Source organism: Pseudonaja textilis, chromosome 3 (genome assembly GCF_049901715.1).
Source record: "Pseudonaja textilis isolate UNSWEBS1 chromosome 3, rPseTex1.2, whole genome shotgun sequence".
Classification (NCBI taxonomy): Eukaryota; Metazoa; Chordata; class Lepidosauria; order Squamata; family Elapidae; genus Pseudonaja; species Pseudonaja textilis.
In genome coordinates, this window is record NC_141992.1 from 33,499,470 (window position 1) to 33,520,150 (window position 20,681).

Below are 20,681 nucleotides of genomic sequence, written 5' to 3' on the forward strand. Positions count from 1 at the left end.
CCATATATATGTTATGGAAAAGAATGTATGTTAAAAAGAAAAACAACAATTTGTCACCTATTCTCTAGAACTTGTTAGCCAATTTTTAAATACAAGCACAAATTCATGAGCCACTTCTAAGTTACAAGACTGGCTTCAAATTTAGAACTGAGGGAAAATCAGATAAGTGTTCCAGAAGTAATGCTTTCATTTGCTCACTTATTGCAATGTTGTTTCAGATGCTTTTTGTAGCTATCATCATGTAGGACGATTTCAGGGTTGCAAGTAGTAAGCCAGTCTGCATTCTTAATCTCGGGTAGCAGCATTTGACTTTTGGTTTTCTTCCCCTTCCTTCCTCTTGGCACTGGAGCTGATAATCCTGCAACAGGCAAGGGAAAGCATATGAGTAGCACTGCTGAATCAGGGTGTGTCTATATAATTGCAAATCAAAACAGAAAAAATAGTTCAGATGTAAATGGAACTGGCAGAGCACAAAGTAAACACATTCTTCTCTTTGTAGTCCATCCCAGACATCTAATTATTCAAATAGAACCTGGGATTGGAAAAATGTACAATTCTTGCCCACATCTGGTAATTGGAGTGGCATATAATCATAACAAAGTTCCTGGGTTACTTGTAGACCACACATTATACAGTTAAGTTTCCAAAAATTTAATTTAATATCACAAAGATAAATGTAGAATTCCTCTTTGCTAACTTCAAATTATAAACACTTAGCTCTTCAGAATGTCAAGAAACTGTCAAGGAAAAACTGCATTAAACTGTACTGCTTTATTTATTAGTAATTATACATATGTAAACACACATACATCTCTCTGCTCCCCACCCCCACTGAATTCAGACACAGATTCTCCAAGGATTTCATTGACAGAATCCTTTTACTTTAGCAACAATGTTTACTTAGGCCTCTATGCTGCTCCAATCAGAAAATTAAAAACAATAAAAGGAAAGCCAAAAGTAATCAAAACCAATCATCACCCCATTCTCAAGTCAATCAACAGTGCCAATCAAGATCCTCAGAGGCAGAATCATTCTTTCATCCTGCCCCCAAATGACTTCTTGGAGAGCCAGGTATTAATTGCTTTATGGAAACTTAAGTGGGAAGGATCTGACCTTATGTTGGGAATAGGCTGTTTCAGAGGATGGGAAATCTTGACCACAGAGTCCATCATGGCCATATTCCTTCAGAGGCAGGAGCAATTTACTTTTTCTTCCCAATCTCACTGGATGGGCAGATTCCACCTGGAGCAGGCAGTCTCAGAAATACCTAGGCCTCAAGCCATATAGAACATTAAAGGCAACAACTACCAACTTGAATTGTACTGGACACTAAACTGGTAGCCAATGCAACTCCTACAGTAGAGGTGTCACAAAAGGAAACCTAGGATTCCCCAAACTACACTTTCAATCAGTTTCCATTTCTAATTAGGCAGACTCATGTCCAGTTGGTGGCGATAGTTCACACATGAAATGACAAGGGCATGATTGATTATCAATAAAGCCTCCCATTCTAGGAATAGTCAACACTGGTGCACAAGATATAATTGTTTAAAGGCCCTCCTGGCCAAATCTCTACTTGTTACTCTAAGCAGGAGATGTGAGTCAAAGAGAACCACAGACTGCAAATCAGTTCTGCCAAGAGAAATGCACCCCTGACCATAGCAAGAGATGAATTTTCTCCAAACTGATGTATGAATTCATACTATAGTTATATTACGGTTCAGCCTAAGCCTGTTTCTCTCTGGCCAAATTGTGACAGCCTTAGCTGCCAGAACAAAATCTCCACTGCCATCTCCTGCACAGCCAAGGGTATACAACTGGATATTATCAGCATATCATGTTGACAGATGACTTTCCTCAATGGCTTTATGTGAATGTTAAACATATTGGGGGAGGGGGGAGAAAATAATCAAGCCCTGTGGCATCCTATAATGTAGAACCAATGGCTTGATCTCTCCTCCCCAACTGGTACTGATAGTTTAAAATGGAAGATAACTATTGTAAAAGTGTCTCCTCTCCTAATTATCACAGGTATTCCAGAAAGGTACTGTTTCTTTAACTGATTTCTTAGGCCATACAATTGCCAACAACTCAGCCGCATATAAAGAATTACAAACAACAGCAATAAAAAATGATTGCGCTATGGAGGAGACTAGAGAACCATACTATAGTTGTATTGATCAAAGAAGAAGCATGATAATCCTGCCTAAAAAGAGAAAAGGCAAAAACAACCTGAGAAGGCAAGTCCCACAGATGCCTAGGTCCTGAACCACGTAAGCCTATATAGATGACCATCAGCAGCTGGAATTAGAAGCCAAAACCCACCATTAACCAGATCAAACTAGAGGTGTACCATGTGTACATTGAGGTGTGCCACAGCTACTTGAATAGCCTCATTCAGGATCAGCTACATCCACCAAATGGTCTTCAAGGTCAGATACATATAGCACAACCAATGGTTTTGAAGCAAATGAGTTTCAGGAGCACTAGAAGAGTTGTACTGCCACTATCCTGGTCCAAGCACTTTTAAAGGCTCCTTTGGATCCCCTGAGGCAAAATACTGAAGAACAAAAACATATTGATTTTCCTTCTAAACCTTCTAAATGAATAGCAACCTCCCTCTTGAGTCAAGAGATAGTTGCAAAGAAAACCAAAGGCATATAGAAGGCCCCACCTTATTTAGTCATTGATAAATGATACCTAAATTACCCAGATTCAGTTTCTAAGATCTGTAATGTTAAGTGTTTTCTTGTCATCAACCTAATTAATTAGACCCAGACTTTATCTATTAATTAATTAATCAGACTTTCTTGGCTGTGAGCCACTGATAGGGATTTGAGCGCCCAAATTAAAACCTCTCTCCCCTCAGTACAATGCTAAAATACATTAATGATTCTCATTTGGCGAAATAATCTACTTTTCATGACAATATACAAAGAAAAATGTAATTATATAGCCATATCACCTCCTGAAACACTCCCCACATTATACTATATTGCTCCTACTACAAATATATACAGTTGCCATTAACATAGGAGTACATAAACATTGTAAACAAAACAAAGATAACTATCAACATATTAAGTAAGCCGAAGGGGAAAAACAAGGAATTCTTTTCTCAAAAAATAATTAATCCCAGATTATAGAATATGAAGCCAAATTGCCTGGAAATATGAATGTCAAAAGAGAATTATGAACGTGCAATGAAGTCACCATCAATCAGAAATGAGCATAGGGAACAAACAAAAACTAATTGTTCGCCTATATTCAGTCCATCATAGGGCCTGATGTTGATTCCAGAACTCCAAAACCTTGACATTAGCTGAAGAAAGCAATGCTATTTCCTAAACCACTTCTACTAGTTCAGGAATGGGAAGAAATAGCAGTAATCAATAAATCAACAATACTTATTTAGGGATTCCACACTAAGCATACGCTCTGAATAATGGAAAATGGAAAATAATTACAATAACTGATCTAAAATCACTCTTAAAACTTCATCTGGAATACACATCTGTATGTTACTAACAAAACTCTATCAACCTACAGAGGAGTGTTATATAATAGTCAGATTGTTGGAATAGGATTGGGTGACCCTATCTTATCTTCAGGCATGGATACTCTCACTGGTATCCATGTGAGATAGTATTTCTCATCCCAGCCCATCCAACAGGAGAACTGTTATGGGAAAATTATCATGAAAGAAGGCTTGTGCTCCTAGAGAAAAAAATGATATAAATCTAACAAGCTGTGAATAAAAATAAAAAATTGAAAAGGTATCTTTGAGTGCTTCAGGATGATAAGTTTCTCATGTAATCATTTTATTTCGTTGTTGAATTTTATGGGGAGTTCAGGTATTATAATCATTCATTTGTAATTTTCCTGCTTTTACCTATTTTCATCTTTCTTCCATTTCTTACCTTATTACAGAAAATTATTTCGAGTGTTTAGTATAGAACAGGCATCCAATTCACTTTGATTGTATAAGAAGCTGTTTTATCTGGACATATCTGTTGTTGCAGATAAATGTCAAACAAGTGATAATAAATGTTAAAGAAATAAAATACAGAATGTACATTTTGGACTTCACTAAGAAGCATTTTAATAGTTCAGTTTGAAAAAAAAATTAGATGGACATCTTCAGGATTAACAAAATCTGAAATTCTCTGATTAAAAAATATTCTCCAATTGAAGAAGTCTCATCTTTCAGAAAAGTATGATTCACTAATCAGATTAATCAATTTGTATTTTTTTTTAAGTAGCTTAAAGAAATAAGCTTAGAACACAACAAAATTTATTTCTGGTACCTGAATGGTTCTGTAGGGCTTGGTTTTGTCCATCCTTTGTTGGAGTGATCAAATCCCAAATAAAACTCTTAATCTTCTCATCTCCCTTATAATGTCTAACACAGTAGACCAGCAGTGCTCGGCAGATCATCTCCATATCTTTTTCATTGAGATGCCATTTAAACCGGCCATGGGTCAGAATGTCTTTCCAACGTCCCCAGCTTGAGAAAAACAGACGCACAATATACAAAGACTATCAGAATTTCTGAAGAAGGTTGATACAATTACTTTCTCATTAGTTTTATCACTACAAGATTGAAAAAATAGAAAAGTTATATGGACATTAGGAAACAAAAATTAGGAAAAAATGGTAAAAGAAGCAGCAATGGAGTTAAAAGGATCTCTGTTTACCATAAAAAAATAACTATTACCCCACAAATTTTAATGTATAGCAGTGGAAGAAAGTGCCAAAGGTAGCAAAATTATAGGAACTGGAATGTTACCCTGATTTCAACATTCCAAATATTACTAATTTTTAAAAGAACTGCAATAATCCTTGTCTATAATACAGGATTGAACATTCAAGATATGTTTAACAAAGAAACACACCCAAATATAAGCAGATTTTTCTCCACACGAAAACATTCTGCCCTTAAGTACCGACGTGTTTTTTCATTGAGACGCCGTGAACGTGTGGGTCGCTCATCAGAGTCACTGTCCAGCTCTGAGAATTCCATCAGCTCATCTTCCTCAAAGGAGTTGTAGTGTTTGGTTTGCTTACGGACACGGGGCCTGTCAATCACTAGGCTCTCCTAAGGGGGGAGGAGGTTAACAAAAAAAAAAATACATAACTTTTGTATCTTACCCCAAACCGCTCAGCATGCTTAGCTACACATTTTGTTTTTTATACTAGTGGTTAATACAATAATACATTGATCTAAGATATGACTGAACATTCAAATTTTACTTAATAATGTTTTTAAGTTTTCAAAATTCTTGATTTCACATACTTTTTCTTTATCTCAAGGTATATATTGTTTTAATATTCTTGTTATATTTAATATTCTTGTTATAAAAATTAGTTTTAAACTCTTTATGATATAAATTAAATAGTTTTGCTGAGTTTGAAAAATAAATGAGCTGTTTATTGTCACTAAAACCTGACCTGGCTTTGAAATGCGTGTATTATTTTTTTTAAAGCTATTATAAAGCGGCATGATGGCAATCAGTTTAAAATTGCTTATACAGTTATTAATCAACCTAAAATTTGCATCCACATAAGGATCATCAGGAGAAAAGGCTGAAAACAATGCCAACAAGCTGAAAATTAGATTCTGAAGCATCAGCTTGATTAATCCTTTTTTTAAAAGAAACAAACAATAATATCTCTTTTATTATAAACATTTAAAATTTAACAGCTGGAACGAAAATGAATTGGCAAATACAGTTACCAGTTACAGTTATACTTTGCCAGACATACACACAAAACAAAGACTACATTTCTGACCTCCCCATTAAACAATCACACTGATTTTCAATTATTTCTAACCAAAGCCATGTTACTCTTAATTTTGTTAACAACAACATATGCGGGGGGGAGGCCCTTTGTGATCTGTTGCTTAGCAATCTTCCTTGTGCTGCTGTCTACGCTCCTTTTGCCGTACTGGAGCTTTACAAGGTAGGAACCCAAGGGTTTACTGACATAACTTCTGCCAGAGGAAGTTAGCATTGAGAAAACCAGCTGTTTAACTGAAGAGGTGAACAAAATGATTGGGCACAAAGAGGAAGCCTTTATAATATTTTATTTTTGTAGGTATATAAAAAAAGAGTCTCCACGAAATACACTGCGGTCCATTTTTTTAAAAATTTTATGCTTCCAGTTTAAAAAAGGTTGGTTCTGATGGTTGGAATAGTCTGATATACCAAAAGCCCACTGCTATTCAAAGGGAATCTCATATTTTAGTTCTGGAAAGGAAGTAGGTGGTATATTTTCGCCTTTAATGCAACAGCTTTCTGTTTCTAAACAAGCTTAAAAAGAAATAAAAGAAAAGTCGACACCTTGGGAATAAATCAGCCCTACATCTGGCACTGTGTAGAGCAGGGTGTCAAACTCGTGTCGTCATGGCAGCGTCACGTGATATATCAAGACTTTTTCCCCCTTTGCTAAACCAGGTGGGTGCATAGCCAGTGCGTGACATATCCAGCTCATGGGCTGAAAGTTTGACAGCCCTGGTGTAGAGTAAAAGAGTGATGTTGAGGTATTAAGTTGAAACAAATTACAGATACGCCTTGACTTACAACCATTTATTTAGTGACCATTCAAAGTTACAACAGCACTAAAGTGACTTATGACTGTTTTTCACAAATACAACCACTGCACCATTCCCATTTTCACCTGATCAAAATTCAGACACTTGGCAGCTGGCTAATATTTATGACAGCTGCAAAGTCCTGGGGTCATGTAATCACTTTCTGTGACCTTCTAACAAGCATTCAATGAGGAAACCAGATTTACTTAACCGTGCTATTAACTATTACAGTGATTCACTTAATAACTATGTTAAGAACGGTTGTAAAATGGAACAAAATTCACTTAGCAACATAAATTTTAGGCTCAGCTGTAATCATAACTTGAGGACTATCTGCATATTGCTGTTGGAGAAAGATAATGCAAATCTACTGGACCACTGTGATCCAAAGATTAAAATACTCATTTCTTTCCAAGTGAGATTCAGAGTTCAATTAGCTGTTTTATTGCTCAAGCCTACACACAAAAATCTTTCAGACTGATGGGTCTGCATCTGGATTAGACGAGGTTCAACAGCATTCAAAGGAGGGTCAGATTTCACCCTCTTCTGTCCATGTAGGGATTCCAGACAAATTCCCCGCTTGACTACTTCCCCTGGCTTGGGCTGTACCTCTCCAACATCACCAGCATGTTTGTTTTAGATATATAAAATCCTAAATCAAAGTATCTTTCTATTTTCAAAAAAGAAATTAAAACAGAAATTAAAAGATGTTCACCTAACTAAGGCATCTTTTTAAACATGTTTCACAAAATATTAGAGAAACCTAATTTTTTATATATCAATAAAGTTTCTGTCTCGTCCTTGTTGTCAACATGGGATTGTAGTGGTTTGTTTCTTTAACTAGATGTTGCAAAAGCAAAAAAAAAAAAAACCACTTAATTACATATGCCAAAATTTTACATTTCCACAATATCCCTTGATTTGCTGTCATAGTATGTAAATTGCGACATGTAGAAGATAAGGATAAATTGCTTTTTAGGTTCAATTTAGAAACGGAGTTACAATTTTAAATAGTATTGAGTGATCAGCTCTAAAATACAACCCAGCATCATTCAAAATGTTAACACCAAATTCAATCACTGCCTTTTATTTTGCTATCTATCTTGAGGTAGTTACATTTTCTTTCATTTTAAAATGTTTTTTTTCCTGCTGATTTTAAATAAAAACACTCTTAACTTATTCTGAATGATTTTATGCAAGTAGATTGAGGGAATATTGTGTTAAGTAGACATTTTACATTCAATATGGAAGGCTGTGCAGCTATAATCCTAAACAGAACAGCTGTGGCATAGCATGAATAGGATTTTATAATTCTTATTAAAGAATTTTTAACAAGATGAAAATAATACAAATTTTAGAAAAAATAAATAAAGAAAAATAGTGAATAAATAAAAAAGAAAGAATCTAAGAAAAACAAAGGATTATAAAGATTATAAAGAAGTGGCTTTGCATTTCCTTAGCTTTGCCCTCTCTCAAAGATTACATAATTTCCTTCTTTTCAAAGTTTACCTTTTCTAATCATCAGCCCCATAAATCAGAAGTTTATTTTTTTTCTTTCTTCATCAAAAAGTCCATAAGGGATTTCTAGTCACTAATAAAAGTAGTCAATGTCGTTTTCTTAATCAGACAAGTCAATTTAGCCATCTATACTAATTCCATCATCTTCACCAACCATTATGGGTATTTCAGAATCTTCCCATGTTATAGCAATAGCACTTAAACTTATATATGGCTTCATAGTGCTTTATAGCTCTCTTTAAGTAGTTTACAGTATCAACATATTTTCCCCCAAAGTCAACATATCTGGCTCCTCATTTTACTGATCTCGGAAGGATAGAAGGCTGAGTCAACTTTGAGCCAGTCAGGATCGAACTCCTGGCAATGAGCTGAATTAGCCTGCAATACTGAATTCTAACTACGGTACTGCACCACCAAGCCTCCTAAATACCACGACTCCTTATAATAAAAATAATGTTGCATAATGTTTTCCAATTGTCTAGCTATCCTGTAGAAGTTATCTTCACAGACTCTGCATTCATCCCATATACCAGTAATGGCAAATCTTTTTGGCATCGAGTTCCCAAAGCATGCGCGTGCATACCCAAAATGCAACATGCATGCGCCCCTCATATGCGCAGCAGAGATCCAAAGACCAGCTGGCTGGCAGGAGGCGTGCATGCATGCGCAGTGGAATTGAGCTGGAGCAACAGTACGTGTGCCCACAAAGAGGCCTCTGTGTGCCACCTCTGGCACTCGTGCCATAGGTTCACCATATACTATTAGTGCCCCAAAACCTCAGTAAAACCTTTAACCCTAACCAATGTGCAATTAGGGGAACCTTTTGCAATCAGCTCTGACAAAATGTAAATCTGGGAGTACAACTTATTTTAAGTTTCCAGAGTAAATACATCATAATTACCTTTTCATCCTTTGCATCAGTATCCAGTTCAGCTATTTTTGCCCATTTCTGCCAGAAGTTGGGATCATCTAATGAAATGTCAGTTCTGTTTCCTGAAGCAACAAAGCTGGCCTGGGAGTAAATGCAAATTAATAATTCCATCAGTAACTGACAGAATAATAGAATAAAATCCCCATAAACCTTATATGCCAAGCCAACTATTATGTTTAAAAAGACCATCCAAAAGAATTTGCTAGAACCTGTTGCCCTCCAGATATTAGTAGACTACAATTCCCATTACCTCTGAACATTCCCACAATAGGCTGAGGCAAGTAGGAACTGAAATTCAATAACTGGATTTATCCTGTAAAAAAAAAGCGTTCAGATCCTAAGAGAGTATTCTCCAATCTGGATAGACCTCTAGATGTCTCAGCAACTCCCATTAGCTGGGAAAGGCTGCCCTGGCATAGATGAGAACAGCTGGTTTGTAACTCATAATACTTCTCTGAAAATTAAGAATTCTTAAACAAAGACCTCATCAGAGAAATCCATAGGGGAGGATGAGCAAGGAGAAAACGATTAAGGCAACTGTGTGCCTTCACAACTCAAGCTATGTCCTGCACACAATCATAACATGAATTGAAGCCACATTGTAATGGCATGCTGCTTGCTTTTATTATTTTTATGAAAGCCTTGATCCTATAGCTACTTTTGAATCTTGTAAGTATGGATAACATGGCTGAAAGCAGAAGACAATGGCTTGAAACCATTGCTTTTCATCTCTGTTAAAATATTCTTCTCCATTCTTTGCAACAAGTTAGGTTTAGTGATCATGGCAAACTATAATTTGGCTTGGTACTTTGACAACCATATAACAATTCAGCCATTTGGCTTGAATAAACTATACTTAAGACAAGTCTCAACAGAATATGAATCAATCAGTTTATAATTCTGATTAAAATTTGCTTTCTAAATTACTGTATTTTCATTGATACATAATACTATCAAGTTAAGAATACAATGGGATATGAAAGCAGAAAAAAATATTTTTACATAAGGAATGGATAAGATGTAGCCTTCTAGATGTTGTAGGACTGTAACTCCCATTATCCCTCATGATTAACTGGTTCCGACTGATGGAAGCTGGAATTCAACATGAGGAGAATTATATCTCTGGTTTGGGGGGAAATGGCTAACTAATACCAACAGGACTTGTACAAAGCAACAAGAAGGTGTCGTCTCCTATCATGCTGTTTTCTGCATGTAGTTAATAAAAACAAAAAACAAAACAATTTCCCACAATAAACTTAGATGGTTTTGTCCCCATAGCACACAACCAACCTTGGAAAATGTGGAGCCTTTCCCTTCAGTTTGAATAGTGATGGTCTGGGTCCTACGTTGCAGGATTTGATCGATGTCTTCTTCACAGAATTTGGACCCTTCATCTTCCTCATCCATTAAAGCCCCGTAAGCACCTTTTCGCAATAAGTCTTCAACCTCCATCTTGGAGAGCTGCTGCACCTTCCAGAAACAGACAGACTGATTGATTCCAGAATGGGAAAAAAGACAGGAACTCATGACAACTTCCAGACATAAGTTGACATGAAAATCTAAGGAGGAAGGGGAATAAAGATTAGAAGACCTCTAGGTCTTGCCTGTATAGGATACCCTTACCCCATTGTTGCTTCCCTTGCGGTTGATATCCTGCAACACTGCCTTGTCTAATCCTAGTTTCAAGCTGGCCTTGTCAAACATCTCTCGTTCATAGGAATTTCTGGTGATGAGGCGATAGACTTTAACTGCCTTGCTTTGCCCTATTCGATGACAGCGAGCCTGAGCCTACAGGAGGAGAAAGACATCACTCAAAGTAGAGTTGGCAGAACTGGGGTGAGGGGAATATTACGTTTCCTCAGGAAGAATATCTCCCACTCATTCCATCATCTAAATAATCATTCCCCACTCATGCCTTCACCAGTATCATTCCATTTTTTCAGTGGCACACTAGAAGCCATATTCTAAAAAATAGGTGGGGTCAGGACAAAACTAAAGATCAATTTAATTAAAATTTAAAATTAAGTATAGTAGGGCAATAATTCCCTCATCTAGCATATTTAAAATTATAACTTGATAACTTCTGGAGTTCTTGGGAGAGACAGAGTCAAGGCTTCTGAAGGGTAGATATCGGTAAAGATCTGACAATGTTTACTTCTCACTTAAAATATTTAAACTACTTCCCAATAAGGATTCACAACATCTGAACTGAGCCAATGAAGATTAGCTATCAGGCTAAGGGCCCTAATATGAACTTTGAAACAAAAACAACTGTAGTTAAATTAATCCATGCTAAATAATCAATTAAATAATCAAAATATGATCCAACTGAATGTTCACATAACTTTTACCATATAATCTTAATTTGAAAGACAAAATTGAGGTTGGACATGTCCTCTCACCCCTTCCTTTATACAAAGATATAGTTTCTTTCATAGAGCTCGAAAGTGTCCAAGAAGGAGGTCTATGTCCTTTATTGTGGATGCAAAAATATGGCACTCCAGAAACATAGTAATCCTATAGCAAGTGTAATTAACAGGACCCTTAAATTCTTTCTTTGTAGTTTCTCTCATTAGCTGTCACCTGCAATGCAACAGGGCACTTTAGGTTTGGTTTTCTGAACATCATGCAAGTTCCTGACAGTTTGAAATAATCAGGACACTTAATGTATATTTTTATGCATGCATAATTCTACTTTTTGATTAATCAAACATTTAGATTTAACAGATACTTCTGGTGTATACTGTATACCTTTTATTCTAGTTGAAACAATATGCCTTGGGTCTTTGTTGTTCTTTGCTGTTTTGTGTTTTTATGCTTTTTAATCTTATTACTCTAAGGATATTATAAGCTGTTCAGAATCTCCTTACAGAAGTGGCATATCAATCTGAGTAACAACATAAAACAAATTAAATGCCTGTACATATAAAACTGGAAGAGGCACTCTGTTAATGTGGTCCATGCCTTGGGCCATCTGTTCTCATCTCTCAAATACCTGCAGATCATTCTGTGGATTCCAATCTGAGTCAAAGATGATGCAGGTATCAGCAGCAGTAAGATTGATGCCTAGCCCTCCTGCCCTTGTGCAGAGCAAGAAAACAAAACGGTCTGAATCTGGCTTGCAGAAGCGATCGATTGCAGCCTGACGTAAATTCCCACGAACCCGGCCATCAATACGCTCATAAGTATATCTGTATAAATGGAAGTTCATGTAGCATTTTAGAAATAACACAAAAAAGTTTACTATAAGACTAAGAAACCCTGCTTCTGCCTACTCACATTAGCGATACAGCTTTGGAATAGTAATACATTGATTCAATTACCCTTAGTCTAGCACAAGGGTGTCAAACTCACGTCGTCACGGCAGCATCATGTGACGTATCAAGACTTTGTTCTCCTTTGCTAAACTGGGCATGGCCAGCACGTGACACACCTGGCCTGTGCGCTGGAAATTTGACAGCCCTAGTCTAGCATAACTTAATGACTGATGGTCATTAAGAAAGCAAAAGTTGCAATCCAAATATATCTGATAAATGCGGAAGAAGGCTAATCTAGATGATGAAGGTATCAATAATCAGCCTCCACTTTTCACAAAAATGCCAAAGATATTGTGAGATGATGCATGGTTGAAATCCAAAGATTATATTATATATGCATTTGGAAAAGTATTTCTCAGCTTGTCAGATATCATAAAACAAACAACTAGATGTTTCTCAGTCTTGATTGATATCGAAGTCTACAAGAATAATGTTACTAGTTTGCTACCTGACTAGCTGTATGAATGGCACCTGATGGAAATCTATTTTTTTATCTGTGAGTATAAATATTCAAGCATAGATCAATGCTCTCTCTGAAAAACTGACGTACAGCATCTGAGAGTCAAAGGCATTCAGTAATATGATAGGTTTTTCTAAATCTTGGTTCCTTTCCTTCAACTTCCTCTCTACGTTTTTCCACTTCCTTTCCAAACTGAAAGGAAAACTGGACATACTTCAAAGCAGTGGGGGGGATACGACAAGGTTGACTACCGGTTCAGGATTTAGGAGCTTCCCTGCAGGTTGCGAGCCTATAAATCGTCATCAGCCTGCAGAGAAGCAGCCTTTGAAACAGCCCTCTTTTCTTGCTTTTCTAACTGCAGCTGTGCCTCATTCGGCAGCTGAGTTGAAAAATCAGGAAATAAAGATGAGGTAATAGCCCGGGTGGGTGGGCAGGCAAAAACATCAGCAGACAAAGAACCAGTTCTATGTCTACTGCTCTTCAGAGCTACCGGTTCTACAGAGGTGGACAGAACCGGTAGAAACCCACCCCTGCTTCAAAGTCATTCATAAGAGAGGTAGATGCTGTGAAACTAGCAAATGTGCCTAGTCCATAGGGCTATTCTCTTCTCTGCAATGCTATATGAGTGTCATTCAAGTTAATCTACAGCTTCTGCATAGCATTACAAATCCTATTTTTCTTGAGGACTTTGTTGCTCTTATGACAGGATTTTATTTTAATGATTTGCAAAATGACTAACATGAAAACGAAAATGTTGCCACCAAATAATTGGCAAGGGGGAGGGGGGAGGCAATCCTGCAGTTCTAAGGACTACATTGACAATTTGATTGATCTCTGAGCTGCAGCATGCTCCTTCTATAAAGACATATGCTGGATGATATCAGTATTTCAAAAGTAGTCTTGCAACTAATTACGTTTACAAAGAGCTGGAGAAATATTTCAGTTCAACATTTTTTTCAATATAATCCTTACATATGTTTCGAAAATACATTTCTTCTGCAAAGTATAAAAATGGGCAAAGAGTGAAACAGCATGCAGAAAGAAATAAAATAGAGAGAAAAGAGAAAAAAACAACAAGGAGGTGAAAAAATCTAAGACAATGAGAAGAAAATAGTATATACAGAGGCACTAGAAGATACATATAGCCAAATGAACTTATAGCCAAATAACTGCCTAGAAGTGATCCAAATGTTGCTCTTTTGTGTATAAGCTTCTGAGCTGTACTGACCGCCGCTGGATGAGATAATCCTCCAGGATATCAAGGCAGCGCACCATCTGGGAGAAGATCAACACCTTGTGCCCGCCTGCTATCAGCTTTGGCAGCAACTTATCAATCAGCACCAGCTTGCCTGCTGCCTGGATCATTGCCTGCAACTGGAAATCGGGAGCTTCTGAGTTGTGGGTTTTACGGAAATCTTCTAAGATCTTTTCCTCTGCTCCTAACCCAGAAATAGAGAGTGGGGGAAAATCAGTAGGAATTAAGTTTCATAACCAATATGAAAAGCAATCCTATCATACAACATTCTAGCAGAAAACCTCTGGTGCTATTCCTTATTTTTACGGTGGCTTTGTGAAAAATACAAAGTAAATGCAAGTGCTAGTTTTTAATCCCTTTATGAAACATACATTCTTATGAAATGTACATTCTATACACATATATAAGCGTCCTCCATCTTTGATTCATCCACAATCTTTCAGCTAAGTATGCAGCTAAGTGACATTTGTTACTGTTAAGAGGCTTTCCAAATGAAAATAAATAAAAGCAATCATAACGCTACCATCATCAACTAACTAGGAAGGTAGCAAAGAAAAGTAAGCAAAGCATTCCTGACTATCGATGGGCAAATGGAAAATTGAAGCACCATTATTTCCCCATCATAGGTTAAGTGGGCTGGAGTGCCCAACTTCCAGCCCTACCTCTTACCATTAATGAGGTAGGGGTGATTGCAGCACTTGCGCAACTCCATCATAGTATTGATGAGGTTGGGCATATTATGCTGGTTAGCACCCTTGGAGAGAAAGCTAAAATTTTTCTCCAGGATGGCTCGATAGTATTTCTTCTGGATGTTGGTCAGCTCTACTTCAATTATGGTCTCCTGTTTAGGTGCTAGGTTCTTCTCCACATCATCCTTCAGCCGTCGCAGCATCATGGGTTTTAAGAGAGACTGGAGTTTCTTCACCTGCCAAGATTAAAAAATACAACCTACAAATACCATATATAACACTTTCCCAATAATTCATGAAAGTAACACAGAAAATAATTCTCAGTGATGCCAGGGCTAGTATATTGAGGAAATATGTAACTGCTCAAATTCTAAGATTATCATATTAGGGCAACACCATGTAACGGTTCTATTTGTTTTCCTGCTCCCAGTTTCAGCAAGAAAGTAATCATATTAGGGCAACACCATGCAACAGATAGCAAAGGCACCTTTGGAGAACGTGAGTATAAATGCATATATACCTAAATATCCAGTGATATGTGAAAAATGAAAACCTTGGTGAATTAAGTTTGTTGGCAAGTAAGTTACATATGGTTTTCAATATGGTTGCACATGTCCAGAAATATTTTGGTAAGAAAGACAACATTTGTATATGAAGAATTTGAGGATATGTTTGTGTATAATGAATGTTTGAGTTTGCTGCATTGTGTTCTCTCTTTTTTAAAAAAGAGTACACATTAGAATACAAAAACAATAAGAGAGATGTATTTTATCCAAAAAAGTACGGTCACACCATAGTTTGGGCAACCCTTTTGCACTGTTTATTTCTATACCCTTTTGCCACTGGGTAGCCAAATGCTTACTCAGTAGACAACTTAAGTTAATCTGCAAGGAACTATCAACCCCCACCCACCCACCCAACCCCAATTTCCTCAGGCAAAAACCATAGGAAACCCTCATGTGTGGAGAATTTACTAAACTGTTTTCTTGTTACCTGTTCCTCTGTTTTGAGATCCCCAAACTCCTCAAGAAAGGCCGTCTCTGATGGGAACTGCTGTGGTTCCAAGAAGTTCAGTAGGCTGAAGAGCTCCTCCACTGAGTTCTGCAGGGGTGTCCCAGTCAACAGCACTTTGTGTTCCTGTTTACCATTCAAGGACAGATCATAATAGTCAAGTTAGAGAAAGAACAGGATAGGATTAGGCTTTATTTCCAGCCAGTATTTTGCAATATTTTTGTTGAGCATAGATCACACTGCAAGTCAAAATATTGTTTTCAATTTATAGAAGCCTGGGACTGTTTTTACATCTTTAAAGCCAGCAGATAGACAGCTTACAGGAAACCTTTCTGTATTTCAAGTCACTTAACTGTAAGCAGCATTCACAGGCCATTAGATTTAACTATTATTAAAATTGAAAACCATACAAAAATCTTCAGTTTCTATGGCTCAAGTATGCACACAGTAGAAGAAATATTTAGCTAGCAGAAAACTACTGTACAATGAACATTTTCTGTTATATTTTTGAAGCCACAGAACAATGAGAAACTATAAAGTATAATTACAGACGTTTAAGAAATATTAAAGAAATGAATACATTTTCCTTTATGCACATATGCCTGCAATATCTTTCATATGTTTCAGAAGAGCAATAACATTTGGAAAATTCTCACCAGACACATGAGCTTTAATCCTTCCAGTAATTTGCAGTTCCTGTTCTTGAGCCGATGGGCCTCATCAATAACCACACAACGCCAGTGCATCTTCTTCAGCTCTGGACAATCTGCCAGGATCATTTCAAAGGTGGTAATAACTACATGGAATTTGAAGAGCCCAGGAAGAGGAATACCCTAAGGATGATATTATAAAAAATAAGTTGGAATTTACATTCCTAGATAGCAATTAGTGCTGATCAGTTATGATTGCATTCCTGGTAGATGTTCTGAATAGTGCAACAAACTACATGGCGACTGAAACAAATGCATCAAAAGGAGATTTACATGCTTTACTTAAACTTAAGGTTATGGATCTACTTCACAATACAGGTAGTCCTCACTTAATGATCGTTCATTTAGTGATTGTTCAAAGTAATGCTAGTGCTGGAAAAAAATGACTTATAACCAGTCCTTGACACTTGCTCATGCTCACATGTTTGCAATTTGGGCACTGGGCAACCATTACACATTTACTAAAGTTGCAGTGTCACACAAACACATAATCACCATTTGCAATGTTCCCAGCTGGCTTCTAATAAGAAAAGTCAATGAAGAGCCACTTCCAATGGAGGAAGTTGCAAGTTGTGGTCATGTGATATCTCATGGGTGATTCACCTAACACCTGTAACCAGAACTGTAATAACTACGCAGGGCAGTCACATGTTTTGCTTAATGACTACTTTGCTTAGCTGAAGATTGCTGATGAAAATTAGGGTTGTTAAATGAAGACCACCTGTGCTATTAATTAGCCATGACCATTTTCTTATTCGTACAAATATTCAACATTTAAATTATAGTGGTATAATTCTGGGATCCTCTAAGCATATCTGTCCACATGCAGAAAATCCAAAGAAATGCAATGTGAATCCAGACCTACAACCAAAGGCAACCAATCCACACAAATATATTTTTCCTTAAGGTTTCCATGTTGTAGTGTGCCACTCAGGTTTTCTGTATAGGTAGTCCTCATGTTACGACCATTTGTTCAGCAACTGTTCAAAATTATGAAAGCATTGAACAAAGGGACTTACAACCAGTCCTCGAAGTTCTGATCACTGCAGCACCCAACATTTAGGCACTGGTTGCACTTATGACTGGTTGCATTGTCCCATGGTTACATGATTGCCACTTGTGATCTTCCCTGCCAACTTCCCACAAGTCACGTCATTCTGGAAATTCCCCTTAGCCTTTCTCCGCTCACACACATGCGTTCCCCTTTTGCTCATACACATGAACTTTCCAAACCCTTCTTTCCAACTTCATTAGCATGCATGCACATGGTATCCTCCTCCCCCCATTGCTCACTGAAATGTACTCACCACCAAACTACTTTTCCTGCACCCTGTGTTCTCTTCCCTACACCACCCTGCATTCACATGCACCCAGGATGCTCTTTCTCCAGCCTCCTTGAGGTCCCATACACATATATACCAGTAGTCTCCTTCCCCAGCCTCCCATGGCACCTCCTTACAGCCTCCTTCCCAGGCTTCCCTGCACTCCCATGCACTCCTTGCCTTCCTTCTCTGGCCTTGCTGAGCTTGCACAACTCTCCCTCCTCGGACTTGGGTGCACCCTGTGTCAAGCCTCCCAGATCCTTCCTACCCCCTGCAACAAGCCACAATAGTGCCCCCACCGTTTTTACATGGAACTCCATTCACTTCCTATTTAACAACCCACATGTCTTGGGTCACATTAACAACTGGAACTCAACCCGGAATAACAAACTGCATTTGTGTTACTAAGTGATTCAATCACATGACATCATACTTTACAGCCACATTGCTTAATGACTGCAGTCCTGGTATCAATTGCCATTTTAACCTGAGGGGTACCTGTAGTGTGTTTGACTTTAAAAATGGTGAAGAAACATCCATATTTTTAATCTTTATTTTCAAAGATTATATTTTAATCTTTATTTTCATTTCTTAGCTTAAGAAATGCCTAAATACAAGTTGGCCTTTCTTGTTACCTCTACATTTAGTGTCCCCACTGTCCCTTCTCAAAAGCTTTATTTTTAATCAATTTTCCCCACTCCATTCTGCACATTATATTCCCAAGGCTGAAAACAAACAGGAAAAAGTTCCTTAAGATATATACAATGGCACAAACCTGTGTATCCCGATAAACCATCTCATATTGCTGGATCATCTGGCGGCTTATCTGGCTGCCATGGTACACAATGGCATTCATCTCGGTCCAAGTGCGGAATTCTCGCTCCCAGTTGGTGATGGTAGAAAGTGGAGCAATGATGAGAAACGGACCTCGAAGACCCATCAGATAGATCTCAGAGAGGAATGTAATGGACTGGATTGTCTTCCCCAAACCCATTTCATCAGCCAGAATGCAGTTCTTCCTATGGAAATACCACAAACAGCCATTACAAAACTTTGGAAGCCCTTCTGAAAATGATTCCTTTACCAATGGGTGAATTCCCCTGCAGACTAATACTGGCACAACATATTGCCTAGCGAAGTTCATTTAACCAACTGTTTATTCACTCTGCCTAATTTAAAACAACCTTCTTTGTTCTTGGGATTTATTTCCACACTCTGTGGTAATGAACAATGCATATTAGCGCATATGGAATATTAGCTTTTTCTTGAAGAGTCTATTCATCTTGAGAATGTAACCCTTTTGCAGTTCCTAAGCAAGGCTTCTTTCTCAATTTTTCCCTTCCCTATCCAGTTACCTCTTTCCTTCGCCTCATTCACATCCAGTTTTGTTCTCCCGTTCCTCTTTCCTTCCCTGTCCAGTGCAGCTATCCCTTCTCCTTAACTCATCTCCAGCCTGCTTTTTTTTGTCCTTTTTGGGGGGAGTTTCTGCTGAAAGGAGGGAAGGTAATGTGTGTATAATGTGTTTTTGCATGTGAGAGTTGTTTGTGTATGGTAAAATAAATGGTTGGTAAATGCCAATGAGCGATCAATTAATTTTATAAATGGGACATCTTATTTTACAATGAATTAATTTTAATTAGACATTACTCATTCAGCTAGTATCCTTTTTTCCCTTCCCTTGTCTTTTTTTGGAACATGGATTTGACAAGTAGAAAAACACACACCCATAAATCACACACAAGTGTGACATGCACATACATTCACAGGAGACAGGAAAAGCTCCATGTCTAGTTCTGGCTGGAGATGGGACCCTTGGTTCAACAGATCTTGCGCAATCCAGAGGAATTTTTATCGGTGTTTATATATATATATTTTTTATCTACTCTTCCTTTGGGCAGAGGAGCATTAAACTCAATGTAAATATCTTTTCAGGTAAATATGGTAGGCCTAAAAAATATAGCAACTTCATATGTACAAAATGCTGAGTTAACTTCCCAAATTTCATGGTTTTCACTTTCACACGTATTGTCCGAAGTGGTTAAAATAGTTTTAAAATGTATGTAAAGATGTGCACCCACACCTACACCCACAGGCAGGGTGTGATCCAGAAAGGAATTAATAAGGCAAACCAGAAACTATTTCCAGGATTTCAGGAATAATTTGTCAAATTATTATCCCCACTGGAAATGCCTACTTGCGACTCACCTATTATACCAGTTAAAAAGCAGCCAATTCATTCCCTCCAGCTGGTATTCCCGCAATTGGTTATTGTTCTTATAGTCCCGAGACTTCTCTAGCTTTTGCCAAGTCTCTGAGGCAGGACGCTCCTAAGATTTAAAAAACAAATTAGGGAGGGTGGGAGGAAGGATGCGAGGAAGCAAGCAGGGAAGAAATTGTCCTGATCAGGAGAGTCCCTGACCCGTCTGAGTCAATAGACATATTTGAAAAATGATGAGTATGTAGAGTATCAATGTAGATATACTACAACCTCCATCACCACCAATTTACCAGAATACGAAATTTGATCTCAGCTATATTCTCTTGCTCTCTATAATACATGAATATTTATCAGCAAAACATAAGAATAGCAGCTACTCATCATATATATTGTCTAAAAATAATGATATGGTCTTTGTACTGTATTAGAGAGGGGGCAATGATGACAAGTAAACCTCAAAGATCCATCAACTAGACCTTAGGGAATAATGTAATAGACTGGATTGCCTTCCAGGATATAGATGAATCCACAAGGACTTCGCTGTTCTGACTCATTTCTGATCATTTAGACTACTGCAATCAGTTCTATATGGGACTGCCTTTAAAGAACTCTTGAATCTTCATATGGTCCAAACTGCAACAGGCCAGTATATTTC

General features: G+C 37.5%; 1 protein-coding gene across 10 annotated transcripts in view; it reads right to left on the reverse strand.

The window, feature by feature from the left end:
- Window positions 1–20,681, reverse strand: part of CHD6 (chromodomain helicase DNA binding protein 6) — a 147,082-nt gene that overhangs the window by 31,956 nt on the left and 94,445 nt on the right. For 9 of the 10 annotated variants that reach the window (XM_087929195.1, XM_087929198.1, XM_087929193.1 and 6 more), the window contains 13 exons: window positions 20,014–20,135; window positions 18,584–18,827; window positions 16,433–16,609; window positions 15,759–15,902; window positions 14,746–15,001; window positions 14,050–14,260; window positions 12,040–12,235; window positions 10,668–10,832; window positions 10,335–10,514; window positions 9,015–9,125; window positions 4,896–5,098; window positions 4,308–4,507; window positions 199–358 (listed from right to left, as the gene is read on the reverse strand). In XM_087929195.1, the coding sequence (XP_087785321.1) occupies window positions 199–358; window positions 4,308–4,507; window positions 4,896–5,098; window positions 9,015–9,125; window positions 10,335–10,514; window positions 10,668–10,832; window positions 12,040–12,235; window positions 14,050–14,260; window positions 14,746–15,001; window positions 15,759–15,902; window positions 16,433–16,609; window positions 18,584–18,827; window positions 20,014–20,135 (2,369 nt within the window). The remainder of the gene's footprint in view (window positions 1–198; window positions 359–4,307; window positions 4,508–4,895; window positions 5,099–9,014; window positions 9,126–10,334; window positions 10,515–10,667; window positions 10,833–12,039; window positions 12,236–14,049; window positions 14,261–14,745; window positions 15,002–15,758; window positions 15,903–16,432; window positions 16,610–18,583; window positions 18,828–20,013; window positions 20,136–20,681) is intronic. The other variant, XM_087929201.1, reaches the window with a different exon arrangement.